The following is an 18,168-nucleotide window of genomic DNA, read 5'->3' on the forward strand; positions in this document are numbered from 1 at the left end:
GATGTGGATCAGAAATTGGCTAGCTGAAAGAAGACAGAGGGTGGTGGTTGATGGGAAATGTTCAGAATGGAGTACAGTCACAAGTGGAGTACCACAAGGATCTGTTCTGGGGCCGTTGCTGTTTGTCATTTTTATCAATGACCTAGAGGAAGGCGCAGAAGGGTGGGTGAGTAAATTTGCAGACGATACTAAAGTTGGTGGTGTTGTCGATAGTGTGGAAGGATGTAGCAGGTTACAGAGGGATATAGATAAGCTGCAGAGCTGGGCTGAGAGGTGGCAAATGGAGTTTAATGTAGAGAAGTGTGAGGTGATTCATTTTGGAAGGAATAACAGGAATGCGGAATATTTGGCTGATGGTAAAGTTCTTGAAAGTGTGGCTGAGCAGAGGGATCTAGGTGTCCATGTACATAGATCCCTGAAAGTTGCCACCCAGGTTGATAGGGTTGTGAAGAAGGCCTATGGAGTGTTGGCCTTTATTGGTAGAGGGATTGAGTTCCGGAGTCGGGAGGTCATGTTGCAGCTGTACAGAACTCTGGTCCGGCCGCATTTGGAGTATTGCGTACAGTTCTGGTCACCGCATTATAGGAAGGACGTGGAGGCTTTGGAGCGGGTGCAGAGGAGATTTACCAGGATGTTGCCTGGTATGGAGGGAAAATCTTATGAGGAAAGGCTGACGGACTTGAGGTTGTTTTCGTTGGAGAGAAGAAGGTTAAGAGGAGACTTAATAGAGGCATACAAAATGATCAGGGGGTTGGATAGGGTGGACAGTGAGAGCCTTTTCCCGCGGATGGATATGGCTGGCACGAGGGGACATAACTTTAAACTGAGGGGTAATAGATATAGGACAGAGGTCAGAGGTAGGTTCTTTACGCAAAGAGTAGTGAGGCCGTGGAATGCCCTACCTGCTACAGTAGTGAACTCGCGAACATTGAGGGCATTTAAAAGTTTATTGGATAAACATATGGATGATAATGGCATAGTGTAGGTTAGATGGCTTTTGTTTCGGTGCAACATCGTGGGCCGAAGGGCCTGTACTGCGCTGTATTGTTCTATGTTCTATGTAGATGGACCCTTCTCTTGCAGGGACGGCACATCACAGTAAAACGGACAAAGACACACATACTTAGCCGACAATTTGCAGTACCCCGGAACCCCCCACGAGTGTGAAATCATCTCTCCACTCCACAATACAGGCCCCTTTATAGCTAAAACACCCCCCAGAAAGATAGGAAATTCATCTCAGAACCCCCCGCACATGGACACGTATGAACCCATTAAGATTTATGTGGATGGATCTTCCACAGTCTTAGATGGGCAACGCATAACAGGTTGCGGGATCTATGTTGAGGACACGCAGGGATGTGCCCTCGAGGAAATAGCATTAAAACTCCCCGGACACTTAGGCGTGCAGGCAGCAGAGCTTGCGGCCATTGCATACATAGTTGACCACCCAGATTCCTTCCCCAGTCCAGCAGACATATACTCGGACAGCCTCTATGTCTGTAACAGCCTTACAGAATTCCTACCTGTGGGAAGCAAGAGGATTTGTTTCCGCAGATGGGCCCCTGTTCTTATAGTCCCCAGGGCTGCCCACCTCTCGGGGCGGACCTCTAACCTGGTTCCAAGTGATTGGACTTGGTCCCAATCACTTGGTTCGATATGCTCCAATAATGGGGCGATTCCTTGATCGGGGGGTGATCGTTTACCTTTCTTTGTGTCAGCCCCTGCTGGCGCCGACAGGTCTGGATCGGCTTTATGTTGCTAATGTGTAGTAATTGTTCCCGGGGATGGCTGCTTGCTATGCAGATGGCTGGGTTGTTGTGATGTTGATGGCTGCAGGTATCGGTCTGGATTGACTTCCCCAGAGGCGAATACACTGTTTTACCTGCAGCTGTCCGTTTGAGTCCTGTTGGCTGATTTTCCCATCAGCCTCTTCCGTTCGCCATTTTAGATCGGGGTTTGACCATTTTAATCGGGAGTCAGCCATTTTACATGGCTACAGGGGGAAGTTGGGTATGTTACTGTGGGGTTTTCGCATGTGTCGGACCGCTGTATTATTTAGAATGTTGATACATTAAAATGCGAAAATTATAAATGCCTCAATAAAATGTTTTTTTTTTGAACAGTTAGACAGTTACAAGGGCAGGGTGGCTATAGAGGGATGTGGGCAAATGGGATTAGCTTAGTGATAGAAACTGGGCGGCATGGACAAGCTGGGCCGAAGGGCCTGTTTCCATGCTGTAAAACGTCTTCCATGCTGTAAAACGTCTATGACTCTATGAAGGCAAAAGAGTCATGACGGGAAGAGTAGGGTCTCTTAAGGATCTAGAATGTCATCTATGTGCGGATCCACAAGAGATGGGTGAGATACTTGATGAATATTTCTCATCAGTATTTACTGTTGAGAAAGGCATGGATGTTAGTGATGTCTTGAGGAGTGTACATATTACAAAAAAGATGCTGAAAGTCTTGAAACGCATTAAGGTAGATAAATCCCTGGATTAAACGTATCCCAGGACGTTGTGGGAGGCTAGAAAGGAAATTGTGGGTCCCCTAACACGAGATATTTGGACCGTCAACAACAACAGGGTGCCTGAAGATTGGAGGGTAGCAAATGTTGTGCTTTTGTTTAAGAAAGGCCGCAGGGAAAAGCCTGGGAGCTACAGTCTGTGGTGGGTATGTTGTTAGAAGGTATTCTGAGAGACAGGATCTACAGGCATTTAGAGAGGCACGGATTGATTAGAGACAGGCTTTGTGAGTGGAAAATCATGTCTCACGAATTTGCTTGAGTGTCTTGAAGGGGTAACCAAGAAGGTAGATGAGGGCAGTGCGGTCGACGTTGTCTACATGGACTTTAACGAGGCCTTTGACAAGGTACTGCATGGTAGGTTGTTGCACAAGGTTGAATTTCACGGGATCCAGTGTGAGGTAGCCAATTGGATACAAAATTGGCTTGGCGACCGAAGCCAAAGGGTGGTTGTCGTGGGTTGTCTTTCAAACTGGAGGCCCGTGACCAGCGGTGTGCCTCAGGGATCAGTGCTGGGTCCACTGTTATTTATATTATTGATTTGGATGAGAATTTAGGAAGCATGGTTAGTAAGTTAGCAAATGACACCAAGATTGGTGGCATAGTGGATAGTGAAGAAGGTTATCTAGGATTCCACCGGGATCTTGATCAATTGGCCCAGTGGGCTGATGGGAGTTTAATTTAGATAAATGTGAGGTGATGCATTTTGGTAGATTGAAACGGGGCAGGACCTACTCAGTTAATGGTCGGGAGTTGGGGAGAGTTATAGAATAAAGAGATCTAGGAGTACAGGTTCATAACTCCTTGAAAGTGGAGTCACAGGTGGACTGGGTGGTGAAGAAGGCATTCAGCATGCTTGGTTTCATTGGTCAGAACATTGAATACAGGAGTTGGGACGTCTTGCTGAAGTTGTACAAGACATTAGTAAGGCCACACTTAGAATACTGTACACAGTTCTGGTCACCCTATTATAGAAAGGATATTATTAAACTAGAAAGAGTGCAGAAAACATTTACTAGGATGCTACCAGTACTTCATAGAATCATAGAATTTACAGTGCAGAAGGAGGCCATTCGACCCATCGAGTTTGCACCGGCCCTTGGAAAGAGCATCCTACTCAAGCCCACGCCTCCACCCTATTGTCTAAGGGTAATTTAGCATGACCAATCCATCTAACCCGCACAACCTTGAACTGTGCGAGGAAACCGGAGCACCCAGACGAAACCCACGCAGACACGGGGAGAACGTGCCAACTCCACACAGACTGTGACCCAAGCCGGGAATCGAACCTGGGACCCTGGAGCTGTGAAGCAACTGTGCTAACCACAGTGCTACCGTGCTGTCCGCTTCATGGTTTAAGATATAAGAAGAGGCTGGATAGACTGGGACCTTTTTTTCTCCTGGAGGGTAAGAAGTTCGATAAAATAATGAGGGGCATAGATCAGGTAGATAGTCAATATCTTTTCACAAAGGTTGGGGACTCTAAAACTAGAGGGAATAGGTTTAAGGTAAGAGGGGAGAGATACAAAAGGGTCCAGAGGGGCAATTTGTTCACAAAGAGGGTGGTGAGTGTCTGAAGTGAGCTGCCAAAGGCAGTAGTAGAACATAGAACATAGAACAATACAGCGCAGTACAGGCCCTTCGGCCCACGATGTTGCACCGAAACAAAAGCCATCTAACCTACACTATGCCATTATCATCCATATGTTTATCCAATAAACTTTTAAATGCCCTCAATGTTGGCGAGTTCACTACTGCAGCAGGTAGGGCATTCCACGGCCTCACTACTCTGCGTAAAGAACCTACCTCTGACCTCTGTCCTATATCTATTACCCCTCAGTTTAAAGCTATGTCCCCTCGTGCCAGCCATTTCCATCCGCGGGAGAAGGCTCTCACTGTCCACCCTATCTAACCCCCTGATCATTTTGTATGCCTCTATTAAGTCTCCTCTTAACCTTCTTCTCTCCAACGAAAACAACCTCAAGTCCATCAGCCTTTCCTCATAAGATTTTCCCTCCATACCAGGCAACATCCTGGTAAATCTCCTCTGCACCCGCTCCAAAGCCTCCACGTCCTTCCTATAATGCGGTGACCAGAACTGTACGCAATACTCCAAATGCGGCCGAACCAGAGTTCTGTACAGCTGCAACATGACCTCCCGACTCCGGAACTCAATTCCTCTACCAATAAAGGCCAACACTCCATAGGCCTTCTTCACAACCCTATCAACCTGGGTGGCAACTTTCAGGGATCTATGTACATGGACACCTAGATCCCTCTGCTCATCCACACTTTCAAGAACTTTACCATTAGCCAAATATTCTGCATTCCTGTTATTCCTTCCAAAGTGAATCACCTCACACTTCTCTACATTAAACTCCATTTGCCACCTCTCAGCCCAGCTCTGCAGCTTATCTATATCCCTCTGTAACCTGCTACATCCTTCCACACTATCGACAACACCACCGACTTTAGTATCGTCTGCAAATTTACTCACCCACCCTTCTGCGCCATCCTCTAGGTCATTGATAAAAATGACAAACAGCAACGGCCCCAGAACAGATCCTTGTGGTACTCCACTTGTGACTACTCCATTCTGAACATTTCCCATCAACCACCACCCTCTGTCTTCTTCCAGCTAGCCAATTTCTGATCCACATCTCTAAATCACCCTCAATCCCCAGCCTCCGTATTTTCTGCGATAGCCTACCGTGGGGAACCTTATCAAACGCTTTGCTGAAATCCATATACACCACATCAACTGCTCTACCCTCATCTACCTGTTCAGTCACCTTCTCAAAGAACTCAATAAGGTTTGTGAGGCATGACCTACCCTTCACAAAGCCATGCTGACTATCCCTGATCATATTATTCCTATCTAGATGATTATAAATCTTGTCTCTTATAATCCCCTCCAAGACTTTACCCACTACAGACGTGAGGCTCACCGGTCTATAGTTGCCGGGGTTGTCTCTGCTCCCCTTTTTGAACAAAGGGACCACATTTGCTATCCTCCAGTCCTCTGGCACTATTCCTGTAGCCAATGATGACATAAAAATCAAAGCCAAAGGTCCAGCAATCTCTTCCCTGGCCTCCCAGAGAATCCTAGGATAAATCCCATCAGGTCCCGGGGACTTATCTATTTTCAGCCTGTCCTGAATTGCCAACACCTCTTCCCTACGTACCTCAATGCCATCTATTCTATTAGCCTGCGGCTCCGCATTCTCCTCCACAACATTATCTTTTTCCTGAGTGAATACTGACGAAAAATATTCATTTAGTATCTCGCCTATCTCTTCAGACTCCACACACAATTTCCCATCCCTGTCCTTGACTGGTCCTACTCTTTCCCTAGTCATTCGCTTATTCCTGACATACCTATAGAAAGCTTTTGGGTTTTCCTTGATCCTTCCTGCCAAATACTTCTCATGTCCCCTCCTTGCTCGTCTTAGCTCTCTCTTTAGATCCTTCCTCGCTACCTTGTAACTATCCATCGCCCCAACTGAAACTTCACACCTCATCTTCACATAGGCCTCCTTCTTCCTCTTAACAAGAGATTCCACTTCCTTGGTAAACCACGGTTCCCTCGCTCGACACCTTCCTCCCTGCCTGACCGGTACATACTTATAAAGAACACGCAGTAGCTGATCCTTGAACAAGCCCCACTTATCCAGTGTGCCCAACGCTTGCAGCCTACTTCTCCACCTTATCCCCCCCAAGTCACGTCTAATGGCATCATAATTGCCCTTCCCCCAGCTATAACTCTTGCCCTGCGGTGTATACTTATCCCTTTCCATCCTTAACGTAAACGTCACCAAATTGTGGTCACTGTCCCCAAAGTGCTCTCCTACCTCCAAATCCAACACCTGGCCTGGTTCATTACCCAAAACCAAATCCAACGTGGCCTCGCCTCTTGTTGGCCTGTCAACATATTGTTTCAGGAAACCCTCCTGCACACACTGTACAAAAAACAACCCATCTATTGTACTCGAACTATATCTTTTCCAGTCAATATTTGGAAAGTTAAAGTCTCCCATAATAACTACCCTGTTACTTTCGCTCTTATCCAGGATCATCTTCGCCGTCCTTTCCTCTACATCCCTAGAACTATTAGGAGGCCTATAAAAAACGCCCAACAGGGTGACCTCTCCTTTCCTGTATCTAACTTCAGCCCATACTACCTCGGAAGAAGAGTCCCCATCTAGCATCCTCTCCGCCACCGTAATACTGCTCTTGACTAGCAGCGCCACACCTCCCCCTCTTTTGCCTCCTTACTCTGAGCTTACTAAAACACCTAAACCCCGGAACCTGCAACATCCATTCCTGTCCCTGCTCTATCCAGGTCTCCGAAATGGCTACAACATCGAAGTCCCAGGTACCAACCCATGCTGCCAGTTCCCCTACCTTGTTTTGTATACTCCTGGCATTGAAGTAGACACACTTCAAACCACCTACCTGAACACTGGCCCCCTCCTGCGACGTCAAATCTATGCTCCTGACCTCTATACTCTCATTCTCCCTTACCCTAAAACTACAATCCAGGTTCCCATGCCCCTGCTGCATTAGTTTAACCCCCCCCCCAAAGAGCACTAACGAATCTCCCCCCCAGGATATTGGTGCCCCTCAGGTTCAGATGTAGACCATCCTGTCTGTAGAGGTCCCACCTTCCCCAGAAAGAGCCCCAGTTATCCAGAAATCTGAATCCCTCCCGCCTGCACCATCCCTGTAGCCACGTGTTTAAATGCTCTCTCTCCCTATTCCTCATCTCACTGTCACGTGGCACGGGCAACAACCCAGAGATAACAACTCTGTTTGTTCTAGTTCTGAGCTTCCATCCTAGCTCCCTGAAAGCCTGCCTGACATCCTTGTCCCCTTTCCTACCTATGTCGTTAGTGCCAAATGTGGACCACGACTTGGGGCTGCTCCCCCTCCCCCCTAAGGACCCGGAAAACACGATCCGAGACATCACGTACCCTTGCACCTGGGAGGCAACATACCAAACGTGAGTCTCTCACGCTCCCACAAAATCTCCTATCTGTGCCCCTGACTATAGAGTCCCCAATTACTAATGCTCTGCTCCTCTCCCCCCTTCCCTTCTGAGCAACAGGGACAGACTCCGTGCCAGAGGCCCGTACCCCATGGCTTACCCCTGATAAGTCCCCCCCCCCCACAAGTATCCAAAGCGGTATACTTGTTTCTCAGGGGAACGGCCGCAGGGGATCCCTGCACTGACTGCTTTTTCCCAGTCCCTCTTACAGTTACCCGCCTATCTCCAATCTTTGGTGTAACTAATTCCCTGAAGCTGCTATCTATGACCCCTTCTGCCTCCCGAATGATCCGAAGTTCTTCCAACTCCAGCTCCCTAACTCGGTCTTGGAGGAGCTGGAGATGGCAGCATTTCCTGCAGGTAAAATCAGCAGGGACACTAACTGCATCCCTCACCTCAAACATCCTGCAGGAGGAACATTGCACTCCCTTCCCTGCCATTCCTCTAACTTTCTACCAAGATCTGGCTAACCACTAAATTAAATTTTTTATAAAAAACAATAATAATATAATAAAATATGGTACTTACCTCAGACCAATGGGTTTTATTATTAGGCTAGAGGAGGAGGGCAGGTGGGAGACACTACATGTGTAGTGTCTCGGGTTTCGTCTCCACCAGAATTTATTGGCGAGGGTCTTCCCAGACGTCCGCGGGTCGACTTCCTGTTCCCGCCTAAAACACTAATTTAAATAAAAAATAAAATAAATAAAAATTCAGCTCCTGCTGAAATTGACTAACCAGCCAGCTCCACTCCCGCCGAAATCGACTGGCCTGCCCCTGCAAAGACAAGTGCTTTTAAAGGACACACTTACCTCCCAGCAACCATTTCCGCACTGCTCCCGCTGAAACTGACTCACCAGCTGATTCTCCCGCCGAAATCGACTGGCCTGCCCCTGCAAAGACAAGTGCTTTTAAAGGACACACTTACCTCCCAGCAACCATTTCCGCACTGCTCCCGCTGAAACTGACTCACCAGCTGATTCTCCCGCCGAAATCGACTGGCCTGCCCCTGCAAAGACAAGTGCTTTTAAAGGACACACTTACCTCCCAGTAACCACTTCCGCACTGCTCCCGCTGAAACTGACTCACCAGCTGATTCTCCCGCCGAAATCGACATAGAGGCGGGTACGATTTTGTCTTTTAAAAAAGCATTTAGACAGTTATATGGGAAAGCTGGGTATAGAGGGATATGGGCCAAATGCAGACAATTGGAACTAGCTTTTTGGTACGAACTGGGCGGCATGGACAAGTTGTGCCAAAGGGCCTGTTTTCATGCTGTAAACCTGTATGACAATGGGCTGAATGTCTCAAAAGGTATGGATAAAGTAGTTGTGGAGCTGGTGCTTCCTCTTTTGGGGCATTCTAATATGTGAGGTTATAATCTTAGAATAAAAGGTAGCAAATTTGAAACAGATTGGAGGAAAACCCCCTTCTCCCAAAGGGTTGTGAATCTATGGAATTCGCTACCCCAGAGTGTGGTGGATGCAGGGACAGTGAGTAAATTTAAGGAGGAGTTAGACAGATTTTTAAATTGGTAATGGGTTGAAGGGTTATGGAGAATGTGCAGGACGGTCGAGTTGAGGCCAGGATGAGATCAATCATAATCACATTGAAGGTGTTAGGCTCGGGAGGCTAAACTGCCTACTCCCACTCCTGGGTCATGTGTTCGAGGGAGGAGATGCTCTGGCTGATTTTGCAATGCAGCTCTTGACCTCTAACATTGTAGGTCACAGATGAGAAACATATCAGCCAGTTCTGCACTGTAAATTCTATGATAGCATGGCGGAGCAGACTCGATGGGCCGAATGGTCTAATTCTGCTCCTATATCTTATGAACTTCATTGTAAGGATTCTATGAAAACAAAGCTGATTTATTTGGCTTTTCCCCCAGATTGTTAATGCCGAAAACTGCCCAAGATATTATTAACATTGGCAGAAACAGACCCTAATAAACATGGTTCAGTCCTGGATGTGATTATCATAATCCAATCACTACACTTACTTGTGAAGTCGCTGGTGTGCCCGTAGGTTGGATGAGGTAGTGTATCCCATCCCACACTTGAAGCAGATGAAGGGTCTCTCCCCAGTGTGAACACGCTGGTGTGCCCGCAGGTCAGCTGGTCGAGTGAATCCCTTCCCACACTTGGAGCAGGTGAATGGTCTCTCCCCACTGTGAATTCGTTGGTGTTCACTGAGTTGAGATGAATGCTTGAATCCAGACCCACATTGAGAGCACCTGAAAGGCCGCTCATCAGTATGAACACGTTGATGGGACATGCATTCACTGGAACTTTTATAGCCCTTCCCGCAGTCTGGGCATTTAAAAGGTCTCTCCCCAGTGTGAATTCGCTGGTGTATCAGTAGGGCAGAGGAAGCAGTGAATCGCTTCCCACACTCGGAGCAAGCAAATGACTTCTCCCCACTGTGAGTGCGCTGGTGTGTCAGCAGGTCCAATGACTGAGTGAATCCCTTCCCACACTTGGAGCAGTTGAACGGTGTCTCTCCACTGTGAATTCTCTGGTGTGCAGTAAGATGAAATGATTGCTTGAATCCAGTCCCACATTGAGAGCACCTGAATGGTCTCTCGTCAGTATGAACACGTTGATGAGACATACATTCACTGGAACTTTTATAGCACTTCTCGCAGTCTGGGCATTTAAAAGGTCTCTCCCCAGTGTGAACTCGCTGATGTGTCAGCAGGGTGGAGGAGGCAGTGAATCCCTTCCCACACTCGGAGCAGGTGAACGGCCTCTCCCCAGTGTGAGTGCGCTGGTGTATCACCAGGGTGGATAACACAGCGAATCCCTTACCACATGTGGAGCAGGTGAATGGTCTCTCCCCTGTGTGAATTCGTTCGTGTATCAAACGGTCTGACAACCGACTGAATCCTTTCCCACAATCGGAGCAGGTGTACGGCCTCTCCCCAGAGTGAACTCGCTGGTGTCTCAGCAGGTCGGATGACTGACTGTATCCCTTCCCGCACTCGGAGCAGGTGAATGGTCGCTCTCCAGTGTGACACCGTCGATGAATTTCCAGCACAGATGGGTAATTGAATAACATCCCACAATCACCACATTTCCAAGGTTTCTCCTCACTGTGACTGCAGTTATGCTCTGACAGGTCAAATGATTGGCTGAAGTCTCGTCCACACACAGAACACATGTACGGTTTCTCTTCACTGTGAATGGTGCTTTTTCCTTCCATATTCAAAATCTGATGACATTCAGGTGTCAATAAACTGGACCACACCGTCAGATCATGATGTGATGTTTGGTTTCAGTTTCTCAACTGCAAAGCCTCCCCTTCTAATACCCTGTGAAATTGATTAAAAACAGAAAAAGGAGAGAGGGAGAACCCACAAAAACACAAAGGCAGGTTGTGAAATTGGTCATTTGTGAGGCCGTGCTTAGAAAATGTGATAATGAAAGCTGCTGGAGTGTTGTTAAAAACTGCCAACTGGTCTGGGTCTACAAAAGATTTGAACTTTTATGTGAGCAGTGTGGAGAGGAACGAGGTTAAGCGAGGTGGGATGAGCACAATTAAACAGAATCTCCCAACCTCTACCATCTAGGAGGACCAGGCTCACATGCGTATGTGGACACTTTCACCTCCAACTCACACACTGTCCTGACTTATCTGAAATCTAGTGCTGGATCAACAGAAAATTCCTCCATTTAATTATTGAGAAAGCTGAAGCCATTGTCCTCAGTCTCCATCACTCCACTCCACGGACAATAATACCATTCCTCTTACTGCAATGAGTACAATTACTTACCCATCACCCTGTCCTCACTGACCAACATAGGCTCCTGACTCAATTAAAAATTCTCATCTTTTTCAAATCCCTTCATGACATTGCTCTTCCCTATTTCCGGTCACACAGATGTTTGAATATTTTCCCACAGACACACTTACATTCAGGTTTTGATGAATCAAATAATTGTCAGGTTTTGATCTGATGTTTGGCTTGAGCTTCCCAACTTCAAACCCTGATCTTCTAATATTCTGTAAAAAAAAAAAAAAAAGGGCAGTGCAGGATAGAAATTGAGTAGAGATAAACATTCCTGTTGGTTTGAGTTTTGTGTGAGTAAAAATGCTCTCCTCCTAATGCCCTGTAAAAGGAGTTCCAAAATCAATCAGTGTCAGTCCAGAATAGAAACTCACAAAATTGTCTCCTCCTGCTGCCTGGAGCAGGATGACCGCGCATGCTCACTGCTGCACATCTCTCCCCCCCCCCCCCCCCCTCCCCCTATAAAGATGGTGGCCGTTAACTCAGGGCCTCTAGCTCAGGGAGCTACTGCCGCGGCCCCGTTTGGTGCGAATACGGCTTCGTTCGGTTATTATTCCACTTTTGAGTCCTCCACTGAGTGTTTATGAAGCCTCCCCACCCACGCCGCCGACTCTCTTACCCTCCTACAATCCGTCTGTTTGTCTCCAATTCTGGAGCCGAGCGATCCACCACTCAGCATCGGAAGCTCCCACGGCGCGCATGTACCAATCGGAACTCGAATCGCGCATGCTCGGATTCACAACGCGGGACTGCTGCTGGGCAAACAGGAGGATAAGGCACATTCTGATTGGCTGCAAATCCAGGGCAACACACCACCTTTAAATATTTTATTGTTGACTATTAGTCACGTGCTCGATTCAATTACAATTATTGCCATAAAATGATTTAACGATCTAATACAGAAAACCGGGTTTGATCAGGGATATTTAGCATAGTTTTGACAGAGGGATGTCATACCTAAGGAATTTGATTGCATTTTTCGAGGAGGTGGTCAGGTGGGTAGTGCGGTTGGTGTAGTTTATATGCATTTCAGCAAAAGTTTTGCCACCATTGCTCGTGGAAGATTGATAATGATGATAAAAGCACCTGGGATCCGTGTGGAGTGGTTGGGTGAGGGAGGGGAGGTGAGGGAGGGGAGGGGAGGGCGGGGGCAGTGTGATAAGGAAGTTTGCAGATGTCACGCAGACTGGAAGGGTGGTTAGTAGTGAGGAAGAAGGTCTTAGGTTGAAGGAAGATATAGACGGGTTGGTCAGATGGGCAAATCAGTGGCAGATGGAATTTAACCCTGAAAAGTGTAAGCTGATGCACTTTGGAGAGAGGATCAAGACAAGAGAGTACTCAATGAATGACAGAACACATGAAAGGTCAGAAAAACAGGGATCTTTGGGTGCTTGTCCACAGCACCATGAAAGTGGCAGGGCAGGTTAATAGGGTAGTTAAGGCATACGGGACACTTGGCACAGATTATAAGAGCAAGGAGGTTATGTTGGAGCTGTACAAAACTTTGGTTCGGCCACAGTTCGATTACTGTGTGCCATTTGGAAGGATGTGATTGCACTAGAGATGGTGCAAAGGAGATTCACCAGGATGTTGCCTGGGATGAAGCACTTGAGTTATGAAGAGAGATTGTATAAACTGGGGTTGTTTTCTTTAGAGAAGAGAGGGCTAAGGGGGGGATCTTATGAGGTTTATAGACAAGGTGGATAGGAAGCAAATGTTCCTCTTAGTTGGGGAATAAAAAGGTGCGAGCAGGAGGTTTAGAGAGGATATGAGGAAAATGTTTGCACCCAGAGACTGGTGGGAGTCTGGAATGCACTGCCTGGGAGGGTAGTGGAGGTGGGAAACCTCACAGCGCATTGAAATGTCATAACATTCAAGACAATGGGCCAAGTATTGACAAGTGGGATTAGAGTTGTTTTAATGTAGTCTTGTCAGAGGCAATTTAGCGTGTTCAATCCACCTACCTGACACATCTTTGTGTTGTGGGGGCGAAACCCAGGCAAACACGGGGAGAATGTGCAAACTCCACACGGACAGTGACCCAGAGCTGGGTTCGAACCTGGGTCCTCGGCGCCGTGAGACCGCAGTGAGCCACCATGCTGCCGAAGCAGATCGCTCCTCCTATGGCAAGCTCAGGTGTCCTGTCAACAGGTCATCAACTAGACCATTGGGCACTGAGAACCTGACTCCTGAGACTCCATTGGCAGAAGGCCAAAGACAGGTGCCGACAGGGGAATAAATAAATAGGCAGTCCAGACATCTGGAGAGAAAGAAAAAATGCTGGTGAATCTCAGCAGGTCTGGAAGCATCTGCAGAGAGAGAAAAGAGCCAACGTTTCGAGTCCAATGACTCTTTGCCAAAGCTAACAGTCAGAGAATGTCGGGAATATTTATAAATGGAAAGCAGTGAAGGTGGATAGTGGGGGAGGGACATACGAAAATCCTGTCGGAGCGAAGAAATGAAAATGAAATGAAAATCGCTTATTGTCACAAGTCGGCTTCAAATGAAGTTACTGTGAAAAGTCCCGAGTCGCCACATTCCGGCGCCTGTTCGGGGAGGCTGGTACAGCAATTGAACTTACGGGAGCAGTACTTCTTCAGGGTAGGCATTCCTGGAAGAGAAGCTGGCAGTGAGTTAAACACTGGATAAGTTGTCTCCCTTCAGATGCTACCAGACCTGCTGAGATTTTCCAGCATTTTCTCCTTTGTCCAGCATTCTTTTTGGTTTGAGTATCCCATCTGCAAATCCTCTCCCTGTAAACGTATTTAAACAGAGTTTACAGAAGCCATCACTATCAGTACATTACTTAAATTTAGTACCAGGGCAACACGGTGGCGCAGTGGGTTAGCACTGTGGCCTCACAGCGCCGAGGTCCCGTGTAATAGGGGATTCTGTAGTCAGGGGCGCAGATAGGCGCTTCTGTGGACGTGAAAGAGACTCCAGGATGATATGTTGCCTCCCTGGTGCCAGGGTCCAGGATGTCTCCGAACGGGTAGAGGGCATCCTGAAGGGGGAGGGCAAACAGGCAGAGGTCATTGTACATATTGGTACTAACAACATAGGCAGGAAGGGGCATGAGGTCCTGCAGCAGGAGTGCAGGGAGCTAGGCAGAAAGTTAAAAGACAGGACCTCTAGGGTTGTAATCTCGGGATTACTCCCTGTGCCACGTGCCAGTGAGGCTAGAAATAGGAAGATAGAGCAACTAAACACGTGGCTAAACAGCTGGTGTAGGAGGGAGGGTTTCCGTTATCTGGACAACTGGGAGCTCTTCCGGGGCAGGTGTGACCTATATAAGAAGGACGGGTTGCATCTAAACTGGAGAGGCATAAATATCCTGGCCGCGAGGTTTGCTAGTGTCACACAGGAGGGTTTAAACTAGTATGGCAAGGGGGTGGGCGCGGGAGCAATAGGTCAGAAGGTGAGAGCATTGAGGGAGAACCAGGGAATAGGGACAGTGTGGCTCTGAGGCAAAGCAGACAGGGAGAAGTTGCTGAACACAGCGGGTCTGGTGGCCTGAAGTGCATATGTTTTAATGCAAGAAGTATTACGGGTAAGGCAGATGAACTTAGAGCTTGGATTAGTACTTGGAACTATGATGTTGTTGCCATTACAGAGACCTGGTTGAGGGAAGGGCAGGATTGGCAGCTAAACGTTCCAGGATTTAGGTGTTTCAGGCGGGATAGAGGGGGATGTAAAAGGGGTGGCGGAGTTGCGCTACTGGTTAGGGAGGATATCACAGCTGTACTACAGGAGGACACCTCAGAGGGCAGTGAGGCTATATGGGTAGAGATCAGGAATAAGAAGGGTGCAGTCACAATGTTGGGGGTTTACTACAGGCCTCCCAACAGCCAGTGGGAGATAGAGGAGCAGATAGGTAGACAGATTTTGGAAAAGAGTGAAAACAACAGGGTTGTGGTGATGGGAGACTTCAACTTCCCCAATATTGACTGGGACTCACTTAGTGCGTTAGACTTAGACGGGGCAGAGTTTGTAAGGAGCATCCAGGAGGGCTTCTTAAAACAATATGTAGACAGTCCAACTAGGGAAGGGGGCGGTACTGGACCTGGTATTGGGGAATGAGTCCGGCCAGGTGGTAGAAGTTTCAGTAGGGGAGCATTTCGGGAACAGTGACCACAATTCAGTAAGTTTTAAAGTGCTGGTGGACAAGGATAAGAGTGGTCCTAGGGTGAATGTGCTAAATTGGGGGAAGGCTAATTATAACAATATTAGGTGGGAACTGAAGAACCTAGATTGGGGGCGGATGTTTGAGGGCAAATCAACATCTGACATGTGGGAAGCTTTCAAGTGTCAGTTGAAAGGAATTCTGGACCGGCATGTTCCTGTGAGGAAGAAGGATAAATACGGCAATTTTCGGGAACATAGAACATAGAACGATACAGCGCAGTACAGGCCCTTCGGCCCACGATGTTGCACCGAAACAAAAGCCATCTAAACTATACTATGCCATTATCATCCATATGTTTATCCAATAAACTTTTAAATGCCCTCAATGTTGGCGAGTTCACTACTGTTGCAGGTAGGGCATTCCACGGCCTCACTACTCTTTGCGTAAAGAACCTACCTCTGACCTCTGTCCTATATCTATTACCCCTCAGTTTAAAGTTATGTCCCCTCGTGCCAGCCATTTCCATCCGTGGGAGAAGGCTCTCACTGTCCACCCTATCTAACCCCCTGATCATTTTGTATGCCTCTATTTAGTCTCCTCTTAACCTTCTTCTCTCCAACGAAAATAACCTCAAGTCCATCAGCCTTTCCTCATAAGATTTTCCCTCCATACCAGGCAACATCCTAGTAAATCTCCTCTGCACCCGCTCCAAAGCCTCCACGTCTTCCTATAATGCGGTGACCAGAACTGTACGCAATACTCCAAATGCGGCCGTACCAGAGTTTTGTCCAGCTGCAACATGACCTCCTGACTCCGGAACTCAATCCCTCTACCAATAAAGGCCAACACTCCATAGGCCTTCTTCACAACCCTATCAACCTGGGTGGCAACTTTCAGGGATCTATGTACATGGACACCTAGATCCCTCTGCTCATCCACACTTCCAAGAACTTTACCATTAGCCAAATATTCCGCATTCCTGTTATTCCTTCCAAAGTGAATCACCTCACACTTCTCTACATTAAACTCCATTTGCCACCTCTCAGCCCAGCTCTGCAGCTTATCTATATCCCTCTGTAACCTGCTACATCCTTCCACACTGTCGACAACACCACCGACTCTAGTATCGTCTGCAAATTTACTCACCCACCCTTCTGCGCCTTCCTCTAGGTCATTGATAAAAATGACAAACAGCAACGGCCCCAGAACAGATCCTTGTGGTACGCCACTTGTAACTGAACTCCATTCTGAACATTTCCCATCAACCACCACCCTCTGTCTTCTTTCAGCTAGCCAATTTCTGATCCACATCTCTAAATCTCCCTCAATCCACAGCCTCCGTATTTTCTGCAATAGCCTACCGTGGGGAACCTTATCAAACGCTTTACTGAAATCCATATACACCACATCAGGGGCAGCACGGTAGCATGGTGGTTAGCACAATTGCTCCACAGCTCCAGGGTCCCAGGTTCGATTCCCCGCTGGGTCCACTGTCTGTGCGGTGTCTGCACGTTCTCCCCGTGTCTGCGTGGGTTTCCTCCGGGTGCTCCGGTTTCCTCCCACAGTCCAAAGATGTGCAGGTTAGGTGGATTGGCCAAGCTAAATTGCCCTTAGTGTCCAAAATTGTCCTTGGTGCTGGGTGGGGTTACTGGGTTATGGGGATAGGGTGGAGGTATGGACTTGGGTAGGGTGCTCTTTCCAAGAGCCGGTGCAGACTCGATGGGCCGAATGGCCTCCTTCTGCATTCTAAATTCTATGTAATCTATGTAATCAACTGCTCTACCCTCGTCTACCTGTTCAGTCACCTTCTCAAAGAACTCGATAAGGTTTATGAGGCATGACCTATCCTTCACAAAGCCATGCTGACTATCCCTGATCATATTATTCCTATCTAGATGATCTATCAGCCTGTCCAGAATTGCCAACACCTCTTCCCTACGTACCTCAATGCCATCTATTCTAATAGCCTGGGTCTCAGCATTCTCCTCCACAACATTATCTTTTTCCAGAGTGAATACTGACGAAAAATATTCATTTAGTATCTCTCCTATCTCTTCAGACTCCACGCACAACTTCCCATCCCTGTCCTTGACTGGTCCTACTCTTTCCCTAGTCATTCTTTTATTCCTGACATACCTAAAGAAAGCTTTTGGGTTTTCCTTGATCTTACCTGCCAAATACTTCTCATGTCCCCTCCTTGCTCGTCTTAGCTCTCTCTTTAGATCCTTCCTCGCTACCTTGTAACTATCCATCGCCCCAACTGAAACTTCACACCTCATCTTCACATAGGCCTCCTTCTTCCTCTTAACAAGAGATTCCACTTCTTTGGTAAACCACGGTTCCCTCGCTCTACGCCTTCCTCCCTGCCTGACCGGTACATACTTATCAAGAACACGCAGTAACTGATCCTTGAACAAGCTCCACTTATCCAGTGTGCCCAACACTTGCAGCCTACTTCTCCACCTTATCCCCCCCCCCCAAGTCATGTCTAATGGCATCATAATCGCCCTTCCCCCAGCTATAACTCTTGCCCTGCGGTGTATACTTATCCCTTTCCATCATTAACGTAAACGTCACCGAATTGTGGTCACTGTCCCCAAAATGCTCTCCTACCTCCAAATCCAACACCTGGCCTGGTTCATTACCCAAAACCAAATCCAACGTGGCCTCGCCTCGTG

General features: G+C 47.6%; 1 protein-coding gene across 1 annotated transcript in view; it reads right to left on the minus strand.

Annotated features, from left to right (window-relative positions):
- The window catches only part of LOC140418094 (uncharacterized), a 267,483-nt gene that overhangs the window by 26,707 nt on the left and 222,608 nt on the right, over positions 1-18,168 (minus strand). The window contains exon 3 of the mRNA XM_072501515.1: positions 9,577-10,586. Within this exon, the coding sequence (XP_072357616.1) occupies positions 9,577-10,586 (1,010 nt within the window). The remainder of the gene's footprint in view (positions 1-9,576; positions 10,587-18,168) is intronic.

The sequence above is a fragment of the Scyliorhinus torazame genome, chromosome 5, assembly GCF_047496885.1.
Source record: "Scyliorhinus torazame isolate Kashiwa2021f chromosome 5, sScyTor2.1, whole genome shotgun sequence".
NCBI lineage: Eukaryota > Metazoa > Chordata > Chondrichthyes > Carcharhiniformes > Scyliorhinidae > Scyliorhinus > Scyliorhinus torazame.